The following is a 14,269-nucleotide window of genomic DNA, read 5'->3' on the forward strand; positions in this document are numbered from 1 at the left end:
CCTCACCCCCACAGCGTTATCCCCTCACCCCCCGGCGTTATCCCCTCACCCCCCGGCGTTATCCCCTCACCCCCCGGCGTTATCCCTCCCCCCACAGCGTTGTCCCCTCGCCCCACAGCGTTATCCCCTCACCCCCCCCCCCCCCCCCAGCGTTATCCCCTCACGCCCCACAGCGTTATCCCCTCGCCCCCCCAGCGTTATCCCCTCGCCCCCCCCCCCCCCCCCCCAGCGTTATCCCCTCGCCCCACGGCGTTATTCCCTCGCCCCACGGCGTTATCCCCTCGCCCCACAGCGTTATCCCCTCGCCCCACAGCGTTATCCCCTCACCCCCCAGCGTTATCCCCTCGCCCTACAGCGTTATCCTCTCGCCCCACAGCGTTATCCTTCCCCCCAGCGTTATCCCCTCGCCCCTCAGCGTTATCCTCTCGCCCCCCGGCGTTATCCCCCCACCCCCCAGCGTTATCCCCCCGCCCCACAGCGTTATCCCTCCCCCCCACAGCGTTATCCCCTCGCCCCACAGCGTTATCCCCTCGCCCCACAGCGTTATCCCCTCGCCCCACAGCGTTATCCCCTCGCCCCACAGCGTTATCCCCTCGCCCCACAGCGTTATCCCCTCGCCCCCCAGCGTTATCCCCCCACCCCCCAGCGTTATCCCCTCACCCCTCTCCTCCTCACCATGTTTGGTCTATGCAGCTTCATCCTCCGAGTCTCTGCTGGATTCGACGGTCCGCGCCAACCCATCTGCCATCAGTGCATCCTCCAGAGTCCTGCGGGCCTGGATCACCTTTAGCTCCTGTTCCCTGTGGACACAGAGAGGACTGGGTTAGTGTGTGTGGGCTGGGTTAGGGATGAACACAAAGAGAGGACTGGGTTAGTGTGTGTGGGCTGGGTTAGGGATGAACACAGAGAGAGGGCTGGGTTAGTGTGTGGGGGCTGGGTTAGTGTGTGGGGGCTGAGTTAGGGATGGACACAGAGAGAGAGGGCTGGGTTAGTGTGTGTGTGCTGGGTTAGTGTGTGTGTGCTGGGTTAGTGTGTGTGGGCTGGGTTAGTGTGTGTGGGCTGGGTTAGTGTGTGTGGGCTGGGTTAGTGTGTGTGTCCTGGGTTAGGGATGGACACAGAGAGAGAGGGCTGGGTTAGTGTGTGTGGGCTGGGTTAGTGTGTGTGTGTGCTGGGTTAGTGTGTGTGGGCTGGGTTAGTGTGTGTGGGCTGGGTTAAGTGTGTGTGGGCTGGGTTAGTGTGTGTGGGCTGGGTTAGTGTGTGTGGGCTGGGTTAGTGTGTGTGGGCTGGGTTAGCGGAGTGTGTGTGGGGAACAAAAGAGCAGCCAGGGTGTCTGGTCCAAACAGCTTTATTACAGGACAGAGCCTCACTTCATAATTAGAGGAGGAAAGGACTAAACACACACACACACACACACACACACACAACACAGAAAGGAAAAGGTTAGGAACTGTTTAGAGGGGCCTCCTGTGGTGTCACTCCATAGAACTGTTGAGAGGGTCCTCCTGTCAATTTCGGGCATGTCCAAAACATGTGCAGTAAGGTAGCAGGGGCCTGCTTACATGGGTCACAATACAGCACCACCGACACGGCCCGCTACCAAAACCTGCGGGCTCCTCTTCACTGCAGCCGACGTGAGGAAAACATTTAAACGTGTTAACCCTCGCAAGGCTGCAGGCCCAGACGGCATCCCCAGCCGCGCCCTCAGAGCATGCGCAGACCAGCTGGCTGGTGTGTTTACGGACATATTCAATAAATCCTTATCCCAGTCTGCTGTTCCCACATGCTTCAAGAGGGCCACCATTGTTCCTGTTCCCAAGAAAGCTAAGGTAACTGAGCTAAATGACTACCGCCCCGTAGCACTCAATACCGTCATCATGAAGTGCTTCGAGAGACTATTCAAGGATCATATATCCTCCACCCTACCTGATAACCTAGACCCACTCCAATTTGCTTACCGCCCAAATAGGTCCACAGACGACGCAATCTCAACCACACTGCACACTGCCCTAACCCATCTGGACAAGAGGAATACCTATGTGAGAATAATGTTAATCGACTACAGCTCAGCATTTAACACCATAGTACCCTCCAAACTCGTCATAAAGCTCGAGACCCGTTCTGAGCCCTCTCCTGTACTCCCTGTTCACCCAAGACTGCGTGGCCATGCACGCCTCCAACTCAATCATCAAGTTTGCGGACGACACTACAGTGGTAGGCTTGATTACTAACAACGACGAGACGGCCTACAGGGAGGAGGTGAGGGCCCTCGGAGTGTGGTGTCAGGAAAATAACCTCACACTCAACGTCAACAAAACAAAGGAGATGATTGTGGACTTCAGGAAACAGCAGAGGGAGTACCCCCTATCCACATCGACGGGACAGTTGTTTTAAGTTCCTCGGCGTACACATCACAGACAAACTGGATTGGTCCACCCACACAGACACCTCTTCAACCTCAGGAGGCTGAAGAAATTTGGCTTGTCACTAAAAGCACTTCTACAGATGCACAATCGAGAGCATCTTGTCGGGCTGTATCACCGCCTGGTACGGCAACTGTTCCGCCCACAACCGTAAGGCTCTCCAGAGGGTTGTGAGGACTGCACAACGCATCACCGGGGGCAAACTACCTGCCCTCCAGGACACCTACACCACCCAATGTCCCAGGAAGGCCATAAAGATCATCAAGGACAACAACCACCCGAGCCACTGCCTGTTCACCCCGCCATCATCCAGAAGGCGAGGTCAGTACAGGTGCATCAAAGCAGGGACCGAGAGACTGAAAAACAGCTTCTATCTCAAGGCCATCAGACTGTTAAACAGCCACCAGTAACATTGAGTGGCTGCTGCCAACATACTGACTCAACTCCAGCCACTTTAATAATGGAAATTGATGTAAATTGATGTAAAAATGTATCACTAGCCACTTTAAACAATGCCACTTAATATAATGTTTACATACCCTACATTACTCATCTCATATGTATAGGTTTATACTGCACTCGATACCATCTACTGCATCTTGCCTATGCCGTTATGTACCATCACTCATTCATATATCTTTATGTACATATTCTTTATCCCTTTACACTTGTGTGTATAAGGTAGTAGTTTTGGAATTGTTAGATTACTCGTTGGTTATTACTGCATTGTCGGAACTAGAAGCACAAGCATTTCGCTACACTCGCATTAACATCTGCTAACCATGTGTATGTGACAAATAAAACATTTGATTTGGATCGATTTCTGGTCTTAACCAATAAATTTGCCTTTGACCAATGCAGCCAAATAACTATTTTAAATTGAATTACAGCATGTCTTAGACATATAGATGAAGAATGGTATCGCTAAAACTCTGCCAAGTCACTCTGAAAGGCACATGACCAAAAAAAAGTTTGCGTGTAAGAAAGATGAATAGGCATCAATTCACTTTTTTGCAGATGAACCTTCAACCCAGATATTTTACCAACTGTCTTTAGTAGAAGCTGGATCTTTGGTAGACCAGTTGAAGGGTCAGACATATATAATAGCATGTCATCCGCATAGTGAGACGTCATGCTCTAAGCCCCCTCTTTCGAATACCTTTGATAGTGGTGTTGTTCTCAATTGCCATGGCAAACAGCTGAGGGGACAGAGGACAACCCTGTCTTGTCCCACGTTGAAGTTGGAAATAAGATGAAAAGTTATTATTTGTGCGGACTGCAGCCATAGGGGAGGAGTAAAGGATTTTTGATCCAGGACATAAAATATTGGACCGAATGCAAATTGTTTGAGAGTGTAAAATAGATAAATCCCAATCTACCCGATCAAACGGCATCAAATTCTCAGCATCAAGTGATAACAATATCTCTGGATTGTCCGATGAAGAGGGCTTATAAAGACGTCTGATGTTGAAAAAAACATTTTTTTTAAAATGAAATCAGTTTGATCTATAGAGATAATGGAGTCAATGACTGACTCAAAACCAGTTTGATCTATAGAGATAATGGAGTCAATGACTGACTCAAAACCAGTTTGATCTGTAGAGATAATGGAGGGAAGGACTGACTCAAAACCAGCTTGATCTGTAGAGATAATGGAGGGAATGACTGACTCAAAACCAGTTTGATCTGTAGAGATAATGGAGGGAAGGACTGACTCAAAACAATAGGCAATCATCTTAGAAAGTATCTTTACATCACAAATCAGTAAAGAAGTTGGCCTATATTTGAACCACACTCAAGAGGTTTTTATCTACCTTTTTCAGAATAAGTGAAATACATTTTTGTCTCATTTCTTGAGGGTAAAGAGTTTGTGGAGAATGATTCCTCAAATACGGAAAACAAGAGAGGAGAGAGTTGATTTATTAGAATTTGCTCATAAATCCTTCGGGTCCAAGGGGATTTACCACACTGCATAGATTTAATTACCAACACAATCTCTTCTACAGAGAACTGTTATTCAGCAGCTATCTCAGGTTCAACTGTAGGAACATCTAAGTTCTCAAAGAAGGTGTGGAGTAAGGTGGCATTTACCAGCGGACTCCGAAGTGTATAATCGTGAGTAAAAGTTCTGAAAGCATGAATTGACCTCTAAATCATCAATGCGTGTGTTACCCAGCTCGTCAGTGATCTCAGTGTGCCCTTCTCCCCTGATTTCGCTCCGTATTCATCATTTTCGTATGGAGATTTACTCATTCGAAGTTCAGCTCGTCGAGTTGAAAGAAGATCAATCTCTGTCTGAAGTGTCAAACGTTGATTTAGTAAATCTGCAGATGAAGAGTGTAAATATGCCATAACCAAATCCAAGATTTTATTTGTATGTACCCCTCAGCGTTGACTATTACACTTCCTTAATCTTGCTCTGTACGAAATCATTTGTCCCCTTAAAATAAGCCTTCATTGATTCCCATACTGTTGGAGGGGGTTGAAATAAGAGAAATAGATCCATTTGAAAGGATATAAAAGCAACAAAGGTTTCTTCTGATAGCAGTAGTGATTTAAGACACCCAGGGCAATAATTAGACTGTGTATTCGCTACAAGTAGTTTCATAGAGGAAGATGATCCAAAATGACTATAGCTTGGTAATCACACTCCGTGATAAGTGGCAGAAATCTATCGTCTTATAAAAAAGTAGTCTATATGTGAGAAGGTCTTGTGAACTGGCGAGCAAAACATATTACTCCACAGGTGTGGGATTGTGGAAACGCCACACATCAGATATGTCTTAGGCTAAAGCTGAATTGTGGATACTGTTTTTGATGAAGATGATACCCTAAGGAGAGCTACGATCCAGACTGGGCGACAGTACACAATTCATATCACCACCTAGTATTAGGCAGGTGTGTGTCCGTATTTGGTAATCGAGAAAATACATTTGTGAAGAATGAACTGTTATTCCAATTGGTTGCATAAATGTTAGCCAAGATAACAGGGTGTATTATATGGTCTCCCTACTACATTAAATGACATGGCCTGCTGAGTCTGCCTCTACATTTGACATTGAGAAAATGGCTGCTCCTCTAGATTCAGAATGAAAGTTGGAATGATATGATTGACCGATCCCACCCTCCTGCGGTCTAAAGTGCCGAGCCGTGCGTCCTGAAGAAAGAAGACGTCTACTTTAAGGTGATTTAAATGACAAAGGACCCTTTTATGGTTCACTGGGCGATTTAAAGATTTAACATTTCAGCTAGTAAAAGTGACCGAGCAACCAGCTGTCCCTCTCATGATATTAGCCATGTAAAGTCAACCAGCTGTCCCTCTCATGACATTAGCCATGTAAAGTCAACCAGCTGTCCCTCTCATGATATTAGCCATGTCAAGTCAACCAGCTGTCCCTCTCATGATATTAGCCATGTAAAGTCAACCAGCTGTCCCTCTCATGATATTAGCCATGTAAAGTCAACCAGCTGTCCCTCTCATGATATTAGCCATGTAAAGTCAACCAGCTGTCCCTCTCATGATATTAGCCATGTAAAGTCAACCAGCTGTCCCTCTCATGATATTAGACCTAGCCATGTAAAGTCAACCAGCTGTCCCTCTCATGATATTAGACCTAGCCATGTAAAGTCAACCAGCTGTCCCTCTCATGATATTAGACCTAGCCATGTAAAGTCAACCAGCTGTCCCTCTCATGATATTAGCCATGTAAAGTCAACCAGCTGTCCCTCTCATATTAGACCTAGCCATGTAAAGTCAACCAGCTGTCCCTCTCATGATATTAGACCTAGCCATGTAAAGTCAACCAGCTGTCCCTCATGATATTAGACCTAGCCATGTAAAGTCAACCAGCTGTCCCTCTCATGATATTAGACCTAGCCATGTAAAGTCAACCAGCTGTCCCTCATGATAGTAGACCTAGCCATGTAAAGTCAACCAGCTGTCCCTCTCGTGATATTAGACCTAGCCATGTGAAGTCAACCAGCTGTCCCTCTCATGATATTAGACCTAGCCATGTAAAGTCAACCAGCTGTCCCTCTCATGATATTAGACCTAGCCATGTAAAGTCAACCAGCTGTCCCTCATGATATTAGACCTAGCCATGTAAAGTCAACCAGCTGTCCCTCTCATGATATTAGACCTAGCCATGTAAAGTCAACCAGCTGTCCCTCATGATATTAGACCTAGCCATGTAAAGTCAACCAGCTGTCCCTCTCATGATATTAGACCTAGCCATGTAAAGTCAGGTGGGAAAGGGATAGACGCCAGATTACAATAACAACTAATCCATTAAACATTTTTCAAATTAGTAAATAAAAAAAAAGTTGAAGAAGAATAAAAAAACGTAAACAAACAATATTCTGAAGTCTGGCATGAAAAAGTAGAGCCATCCCCCTGGTCACCTAATAGAACAAGGTAACGACTAATCACACATGATGTGTTTGTTATGCGGAACACCAAACCTAGAGAGAGCCCTGATGAAATAGTGAAGGATTTAAAACAAGTTGAACATAATAAATAAATAAATAAATAAATAAGAAATACTTATTTATAACCCAAAACAAGACGGTTTTAAAAGATCGTATAAAACATTTTATAAATCACATCTTACAGCAATACCACTCCGGAGCGCTCTGGAGAAGGTTTTCATCAAGGATCTCTCTGTACTTTGCTCCATTCATCTTACCCTCTATCCTGACTAGTCTCCCATTCCCTGCCGCTGAAAAACATCCCCGCAGCATTATGCTGCCACCACCATGCTTCACCGTAGGGATGGTGCCAGGTTTCCTCCAGACGTAAAGCTTGGCATTCAGGCCAAAGAGTTCAATCATGGTTTCATCAGACCAGAGAATCTTGTGTCCTTTAGGTTCCTTTCGATAAACTCCAAGCGGGCTGTCATGTGCTTTTTAATGAGGAGTGGATTCTGTCTGCCCACTCTACCATAAAGGCCTGAGATGTTTGTCCTTCTGGAAGTTTCTCCACAGAGGAACTCCGGAGCTCTGTCAGAGTGAACATCGGGTTCTCTAGGAAGGGTCATAGTGGTTCCAAACTTCTTCCATTAAGAATGATGGAGGCCGCTGTGTTCTTGGGGACCTTCAATGCTGCAGAAATGTTTTGGTACCCTTCCCCAGATCTGTACCTCGACACACTTCTGTCTCGGAGCTCTACAGACAATTCCTTCGACCTCATGGCTTTGTTTTTGCTCTGACATGCACTGTTAACTGTGGGACCTTTATATAGACAGGTGTGTGCCTTTCCAAAGGACAATTCATTGAATTTACCACAGGTGGACTCCAATCATGTTGTAGAAACATCTCAAGGATGATCATTGGAAACAGGATGCACCTGGGCTCAATTTCGAGTCTCATACCAATGGGTCTGAATACTTATGTAAATAAGTAATTATGTAGATTGATGAGAAAAAACTAATATTTAATTAATTTTAGAATAAGGCTGTAATGTAACAAAATGTTGGGGTCTGAATACTTTCCGAATGCACTGTGTTTCTTTGTAGGCTATATCCTTGAAATAACTGAAATAATATAGCCTACAGAATTAATTTTCCTTCTTAGACTCCCTGTCTGTCTCCTGACCTATTTAGAGTGTTTATATGCTGTTTAATATGACATGTAGACTTTTTGAAATGATGAACGCTTCTTACATTCACCTTTTCATATTTATTCAATTACTTTTCACTCAAATCCATATGTACAGGTAGAGTCAGCGCAGGTAGAGTCAGCGCAGGTAAAGTCAGCGCAGGTAGAGTCAGCGCAGGTAAAGTCAGTGCAGGTAGAGTCAGCGCAGGTAGAGTCAGCGCAGGTAGAGTCCGCGCAGGTAGAGTCCGTGCAGGTAGAGTCCGTGCAGGTAGAGTGCGCGCAGGTTGAGTCCGTGCAGTTAAGAGTCCGTGCAGGTAGAGTCCGTGCAGGTAGAGTCAGCGCAGGTAGAGTCCGTGCAGTTAAGAGTCCGTGCAGGTAGAGTCCGTGCAGGTAGAGTCAGTACAGGTAGAGTCCATACAGGTAGAGTCCATACAGGTAGAGTCAGCGTAGGTAGAGTCAGTGCAGGTAGAGTCCATACAGGTAGAGTCCATACAGGTAGAGTCAGCGCAGGTAGAGTCAGTGCAGGTAGAGTCAGCACAGGTAGAGTCCGTACAGGTAGAGTCAGCGCAGGTAGAGTCAGCGCAGGTAGAGTCAGCACAGGTAGAGTCAGCACGAATCAATGGCTAACCAGTCAGATCTGTCTTCTCTCATTCTGTGGGATGATCTGTCTTCTCTCACTCTATGGGATGATCTGTCTTCTCTCATTCTGTGGGATGATCTGTCTTCTCTCACTCTATGGGATGATCTGTCTTCTCTCATTCTATGGGATGATCTGTCTTCTCCCATTCTATGGGATGATCTGTCTTCTCTCATTCTATGGGATGATCTGTCTTCTCTCATTCTATGGGATGATCTGTCTTCTCTCATTCTATGGGATGATCTGTCTTCTCTCATTCTATGGGATGATCTGTCTTCTCTCATTCTATGGGATGATCTGTCTTCTCTCATTCTATGGGATGATCTGTCTTCTCTCATTCTATGGGATGATCTGTCTTCTCTCATTCTATGGGATGATCTGTCTTCTCTCATTCTATGGGATGATCTGTCTTCTCTCATTCTATGGGATGATCTGTCTTCTCTCATTCTATGGGATGATCTGTCTTCTCTCATTCTATGGGATCACAGAGACATGAGAAAAACGGATCCATTCCACACCTCTTCTCCCTCCCTCTCTCCTTTCCACTCCCTCTCTCCTCTCCACTCCCTCTCTCCTTTCCACTCCCTCTCTCCTCTCCACTCCCTCTCTCCTCTCCTCTCCTCTCCACTCCCTCTCTCCTCTCCACTCCCTCTCTCCTCTCCACTCCCTCTCTCCTCTCCACTCCCTCTCTCCTCTCCACTCCCTCTCTCCTCTCCACTCCCTCTTTCCTCTCCACTCCCTCTCTCCTCTCCACTCCCTCTCTCCTCTCCACTCCCTCTCTCCTCTCCACTCCCTCTCTCCTCTCCACTCCCTCTCTCCAGTCCTATTCTCCCTCTCACCTCCTCTCTCCTCTCCACTCCCTCTCTCCTCTCCACTCCCTCTCTCCTCTCCTCTCCCTCTCTCCTCTCCTCTCCACTCCCTCTCTCCTCTCCACTCCCTCTCTCCTGTCCTCTCCCTCTCTCCAGTCCTATTCTCCCTCTCACCTCCTCTCTCCTCTCCACTCCCTCTCTCCTGTCCTCTCCCTCTCTCCTGTCCTCTCCCTCTCTCCTCCCTCTCTCCTGTCCTCTCCCTCTCTCCTCTCCACTCCCTCTCTCCTGTCCTCTCCCTCTCTCCAGTCCTATTCTCCCTCTCACCTCCTCTCTCCTCTCCTCCCATAAAAACCCAGAGAGAGCTGGTTATCGGAGCTCAGCTCAGTGTGCCATCATGCCTTTGTATACACTGCCATCTACAGGATTAACACTGCACTCATTAGAGCTCCCAGTAACATGAAGGGAGAGGAGGGCTCCGGTGAAAAGTAGTGAAAGGTGTTTCATGCCTTATAGTTCCAACAGATATGACTAAGTGACTGGTGACTGAATGACTGGCTGGCAACTGGCTGGCTGGTGACTGACTGGCTGGCTGGTGACTGACTGGCTGGCTGGCGACTGACTGGCTGGTGACTGGCTGGCTGGTGACTGGCTGGCTGGCGACTGGCTGGCTGGCGACTGGCTGGCTGGTGACAGGCTGGCTGGCTGGTGACAGGCTGGCTGGCTGGTGACTGGCTGGCTGGCGACTGACTGGCTGGCGACTGACTGGCTGGCGACTGACTGGCCGGTGACTGACTGGCCGGCTGGTGACTGGCTGGCCGGCTGGTGACTGGCTGGCCGGCTGGTGACTGGCTGGCCGGCTGGTGACTGGCTGGCCGGCTGGTGACTGGCTGGCCGGTGACTGACTGATTGGCTGACTGCCTGGTGACAAGAGACAGATCCCTACAGATGACGCCAGAAGAAATGGAGTCATAGTTGTAATCCACTCCTTCTCTCTGAACCATGTCACCTAGTGTATAGCAGAGAATGTGTTTCCATACCAAGGGAAGGCGGCAATCATTTCTACTTCACCACCGAGACTCAATGTAGATCTGCACTGAGAACAAATTTCAAGGGAAAAGGTCACCCTCTCTGGTCAAAAGTAGTCCACACTACAAAGGGAAAGGGGTACCAATTTCAGACGCGATCTATATGTTGTTTGTGATAAAGAGTTTGTTAAAACACTCTTCCCATTGAGAGCCCTCAGCTCACCTTCACTATTATGAGTCCTGCAGGACTTCACAGACACGATGTTCTAGAATCGTTGGGTCTATGTTCTAGAATCTTTGGGTCTGTGTTCTAGAATCTTTGGGTCTGTGTTCTAGAATCTTTGGGTCTGTGTTCTAGAATCTTTGGGTCTGTGTTCTAGAATCTTTGGGTCTGTGTTCTAGAATCTTTGGGTCTGTGTTCTAGAATCTTTGGGTCTATGTTCTAGAATCTTTGATTACCCATCAGCCTAGATCTTTCCCTGGCTACCAAATGTGTTCCTCAATCTGGATTCAGGCCGGGTCATAGTACCACCCCCACTGCATCCCTGGTGTTAAATAACGTGGTAAAGGGTATGTATAAAAATGAAAGACTGTGCTGCCCTCTTCATTCACCTATCGAAGGCTTTTGATACTGTTGTCCACTCTTTACTAATGCAAAGATTGTATGCAATTGGCCTGGATCAAGCATCATGCAATACCTGACAGACAGGACACAAGGGGTATTCTCTGATGGCGTTAAGTCAGGTTTCCGTGACATTAGGAAAAGGTGTCCCACAGGGGTCGATGTTTGGCCCTATACTTTTTACGGTTTAATAATATATATGCCAAACAAAAAGTGTAACATACATCTGTTTGCAGATGACACTGTTGTGTATGCTGTTGCTCCAATGGTTGACCAGGCTGTGTCAGAGCTATTGCCCTGCAGAAAGCCTTTGTTGAACTGAAATAGGTAGTTAATGCAGGTAAAAACCACCGGGTATATGTTATTTTCAAAAACACTTGTATCTGATGATTTATGCATATGTACATTGGATAGTGTCCTCATTGGATAGTGTCCTCATTGGATAGTGTCCTCATTGGATAGTGTCCTCATTGGATAGTGTCCTCATTGAAGGTGTCCTCGTTGAAGGTGTCCTCGTTGAAGGTGTCCTCGTTGAAGGTGTCCTCGTTGAAGGTGTCCTCGTTGAAGGTGTCCTCGTTGACTTGTCCTCGTTGACTTGTCCTCGTTGATGGTCTCCCTGCTTATAAATATCTGGGCATCTGGATTGACAAAAAAGGACAATTTTAAAAAGCATATTGATGAGTTAGTTAAGGAAAAAAATGAATTCAACTGAATGTTCTGGTGCCTGAGGCAGTTCAACTTGATATTCTGGTGCCTGAGGCAGTTCAACTGGATGTTCTGGTGCCTGAGGCAGTTCAACTGGATGTTCTGGTGCCCGAGGCAGTTCAACTTGATGTTCTGGTGCCTGAGGCAGTTCAACTGGATGTTCTGGTGCCCGAGGCAGTTCAACTGGATGTTCTGGTGCCCGAGGCAGTTCAACTTGATGTTCTGGTGCCCGAGGCAGTTCAACTTGATGTTCTGGTGCCTGAGGCAGTTCAAATTGATGTTCTGGTGCCTGAGGCAGTTCAACTGGATGTTCTGGTGCCTGAGGCAGTTCAACTTGATGTTCTGGTGCCTGAGGCAGTTCAACTTGATGTTCTGGTGCCTGAGGCAGTTCAACTTGATGTTCTAGTGCCTGAGGCAGTTCAACTTGATATTCTGGTGCCCGAGGCAGTTCAACTGGATGTTCTGGTGCCCGAGGCGGTTCAACTTGATGTTCTGGTGCCCGAGGCGGTTCAACTTGATGTTCTGGTGCCCGAGGCAGTTCAACTGGATGTTCTGGTGCTCGAGGAAGTTCAACTTGATGTTCTGGTACATGAGGCAGTTCAACTGGATGTTCTGGTGCCCGAGGCAGTTCAACTGGATGTTCTGGTGCCCGAGGCAGTTCAACTGGATGTTCTGGTGCCCGAGGCAGTTCAACTGGATGTTCTGGTGCCCGAGGCAGTTCAACTGGATGTTCTGGTGCCCGAGGCAGTTCAATTGGATGTTCTGGTGCCTGAGGCAGTTCAACTGGATGTTCTGGTGCCTGAGGCAGTTCAACTTGATGTTCTGGTACCTCTGGGGCAGTTCAACTTGTTGATTAAGCACCTCTTTGCAGAGGAATGGATTGTTTTTCTTGAATGGCTTGTAAATCTTTTTATGATGCTGTATTTGTAAATTGTATAAATTGTGTATATGCAGCACTCCCTTGTGAAAGAGGCCTTGGTCTAAATGGGACCACATGAATAAACGTTTAATAACGATAACAACAATACGTTAGACAGAACCTCCTAACAGGCACATCACAGTTCCCTATGTAGAGGATAGGATCAATGGAGGAGAAGCATAATTACACATAACACTCCTGTTGAGGACTGGGACAATAAGACTCCTGTTGAGGACTGGGACAATAACACTCCTGTTGAGGACTGGGACAATAACACTCCTGTTGAGGACTGGGACAATAAGACTCCTGTTGAGGACTGGGACAATAAGACTCCTGTTGAGGACTGGGACAATAACACTCCTGTTGAGGACTGGGACAATAACACTCCTGTTGAGGACTGGGACAGGGACAATAACACTCCTGTTGAGGACTGGGACAATAACACTCCTGTTGAGGACTGGGACAATAAGACTCCTGTTGAGGACTGGGACAATAAGACTCCTGTTGAGGACTGGGACAATAACACTCCTGTTGAGGACTGGGACAATAACACTCCTGTTGAGGACTGGGACAATAACACTCCTGTTGAGGACAATAAGACTCCTGTTGAGGACTGGGACAATAACACTCCTGTTGAGGACTGGGACAATAACACTCCTGTTGAGGACTGGGACAGGGACAATAACACTCCTGTTGAGGACTGGGACAATAACACTCCTGTTGAGGACTGGGACAATAACACTCCTGTTGAGGACTGGGACAATAAGACTCCTGTTGAGGACTGGGACAATAACACTCCTGTTGAGGACTGGGACAGGGACAATAACACTCCTGTTGAGGACTGGGACAATAACACTCCTGTTGAGGACTGGGACAGGGACAATAACACTCCTGTTGAGGACTGGGACAATAACACTCCTGTTGAGGACAGGGACAATAACACTCCTGTTGAGGACTGGGACAATAAGACTCCTGTTGAGGACTGGGACAGGGACAATAACACTCCTGTTGAGGACTGGGACAATAACACTCCTGTTGAGGACTGGGACAGGGACAATAACACTCCTGTTGAGGACTGGGACAATAACACTCCTGTTGAGGACAGGGACAATAACACTCCTGTTGAGGACTGGGACAATAAGACTCCTGTTGAGGACTGGGACAGGGACAATAACACTCCTGTTGAGGACTGGGACAATAAGACTCCTGTTGAGGACAGGGACAATAACACTCCTGTTGAGGACAGGGACAATAACACTCCTGTTGAGGACTGGGACAATAAGACTCCTGCTGAGGACTGGGACAATAACACTCCTGTTGAGGACAATAACACTCCTGTTGAGGACAATAACACTCCTGTTGAGGACAATAACACTCCTGTTGAGGACAATAACACTCCTGTTGAGGACTGGGACAATAACACTCCTGTTGAGGACAATAACACTCCTGTTGAGGACAATAACACTCCTGTTGAGGACAATAACACTCCTGTTGAGGACAATAACACTCCTGTTGAGGACAATAACACTCCTGTTGA

At 47.2% G+C, this 14,269-nt stretch overlaps 1 protein-coding gene across 1 annotated transcript in view; it reads right to left on the reverse strand.

Moving 5' to 3' along the window:
- The window catches only part of mbd2 (methyl-CpG binding domain protein 2), a 104,050-nt gene that overhangs the window by 19,447 nt on the left and 70,334 nt on the right, over positions 1 to 14,269 (reverse strand). The window contains exon 6 of the mRNA XM_036936779.1: positions 676 to 800. Within this exon, the coding sequence (XP_036792674.1) occupies positions 686 to 800 (115 nt within the window). The 3' untranslated portion in view covers positions 676 to 685. The remainder of the gene's footprint in view (positions 1 to 675; positions 801 to 14,269) is intronic.

This window comes from Oncorhynchus mykiss, chromosome 12 (assembly GCF_013265735.2).
Source record: "Oncorhynchus mykiss isolate Arlee chromosome 12, USDA_OmykA_1.1, whole genome shotgun sequence".
NCBI lineage: Eukaryota > Metazoa > Chordata > Actinopteri > Salmoniformes > Salmonidae > Oncorhynchus > Oncorhynchus mykiss.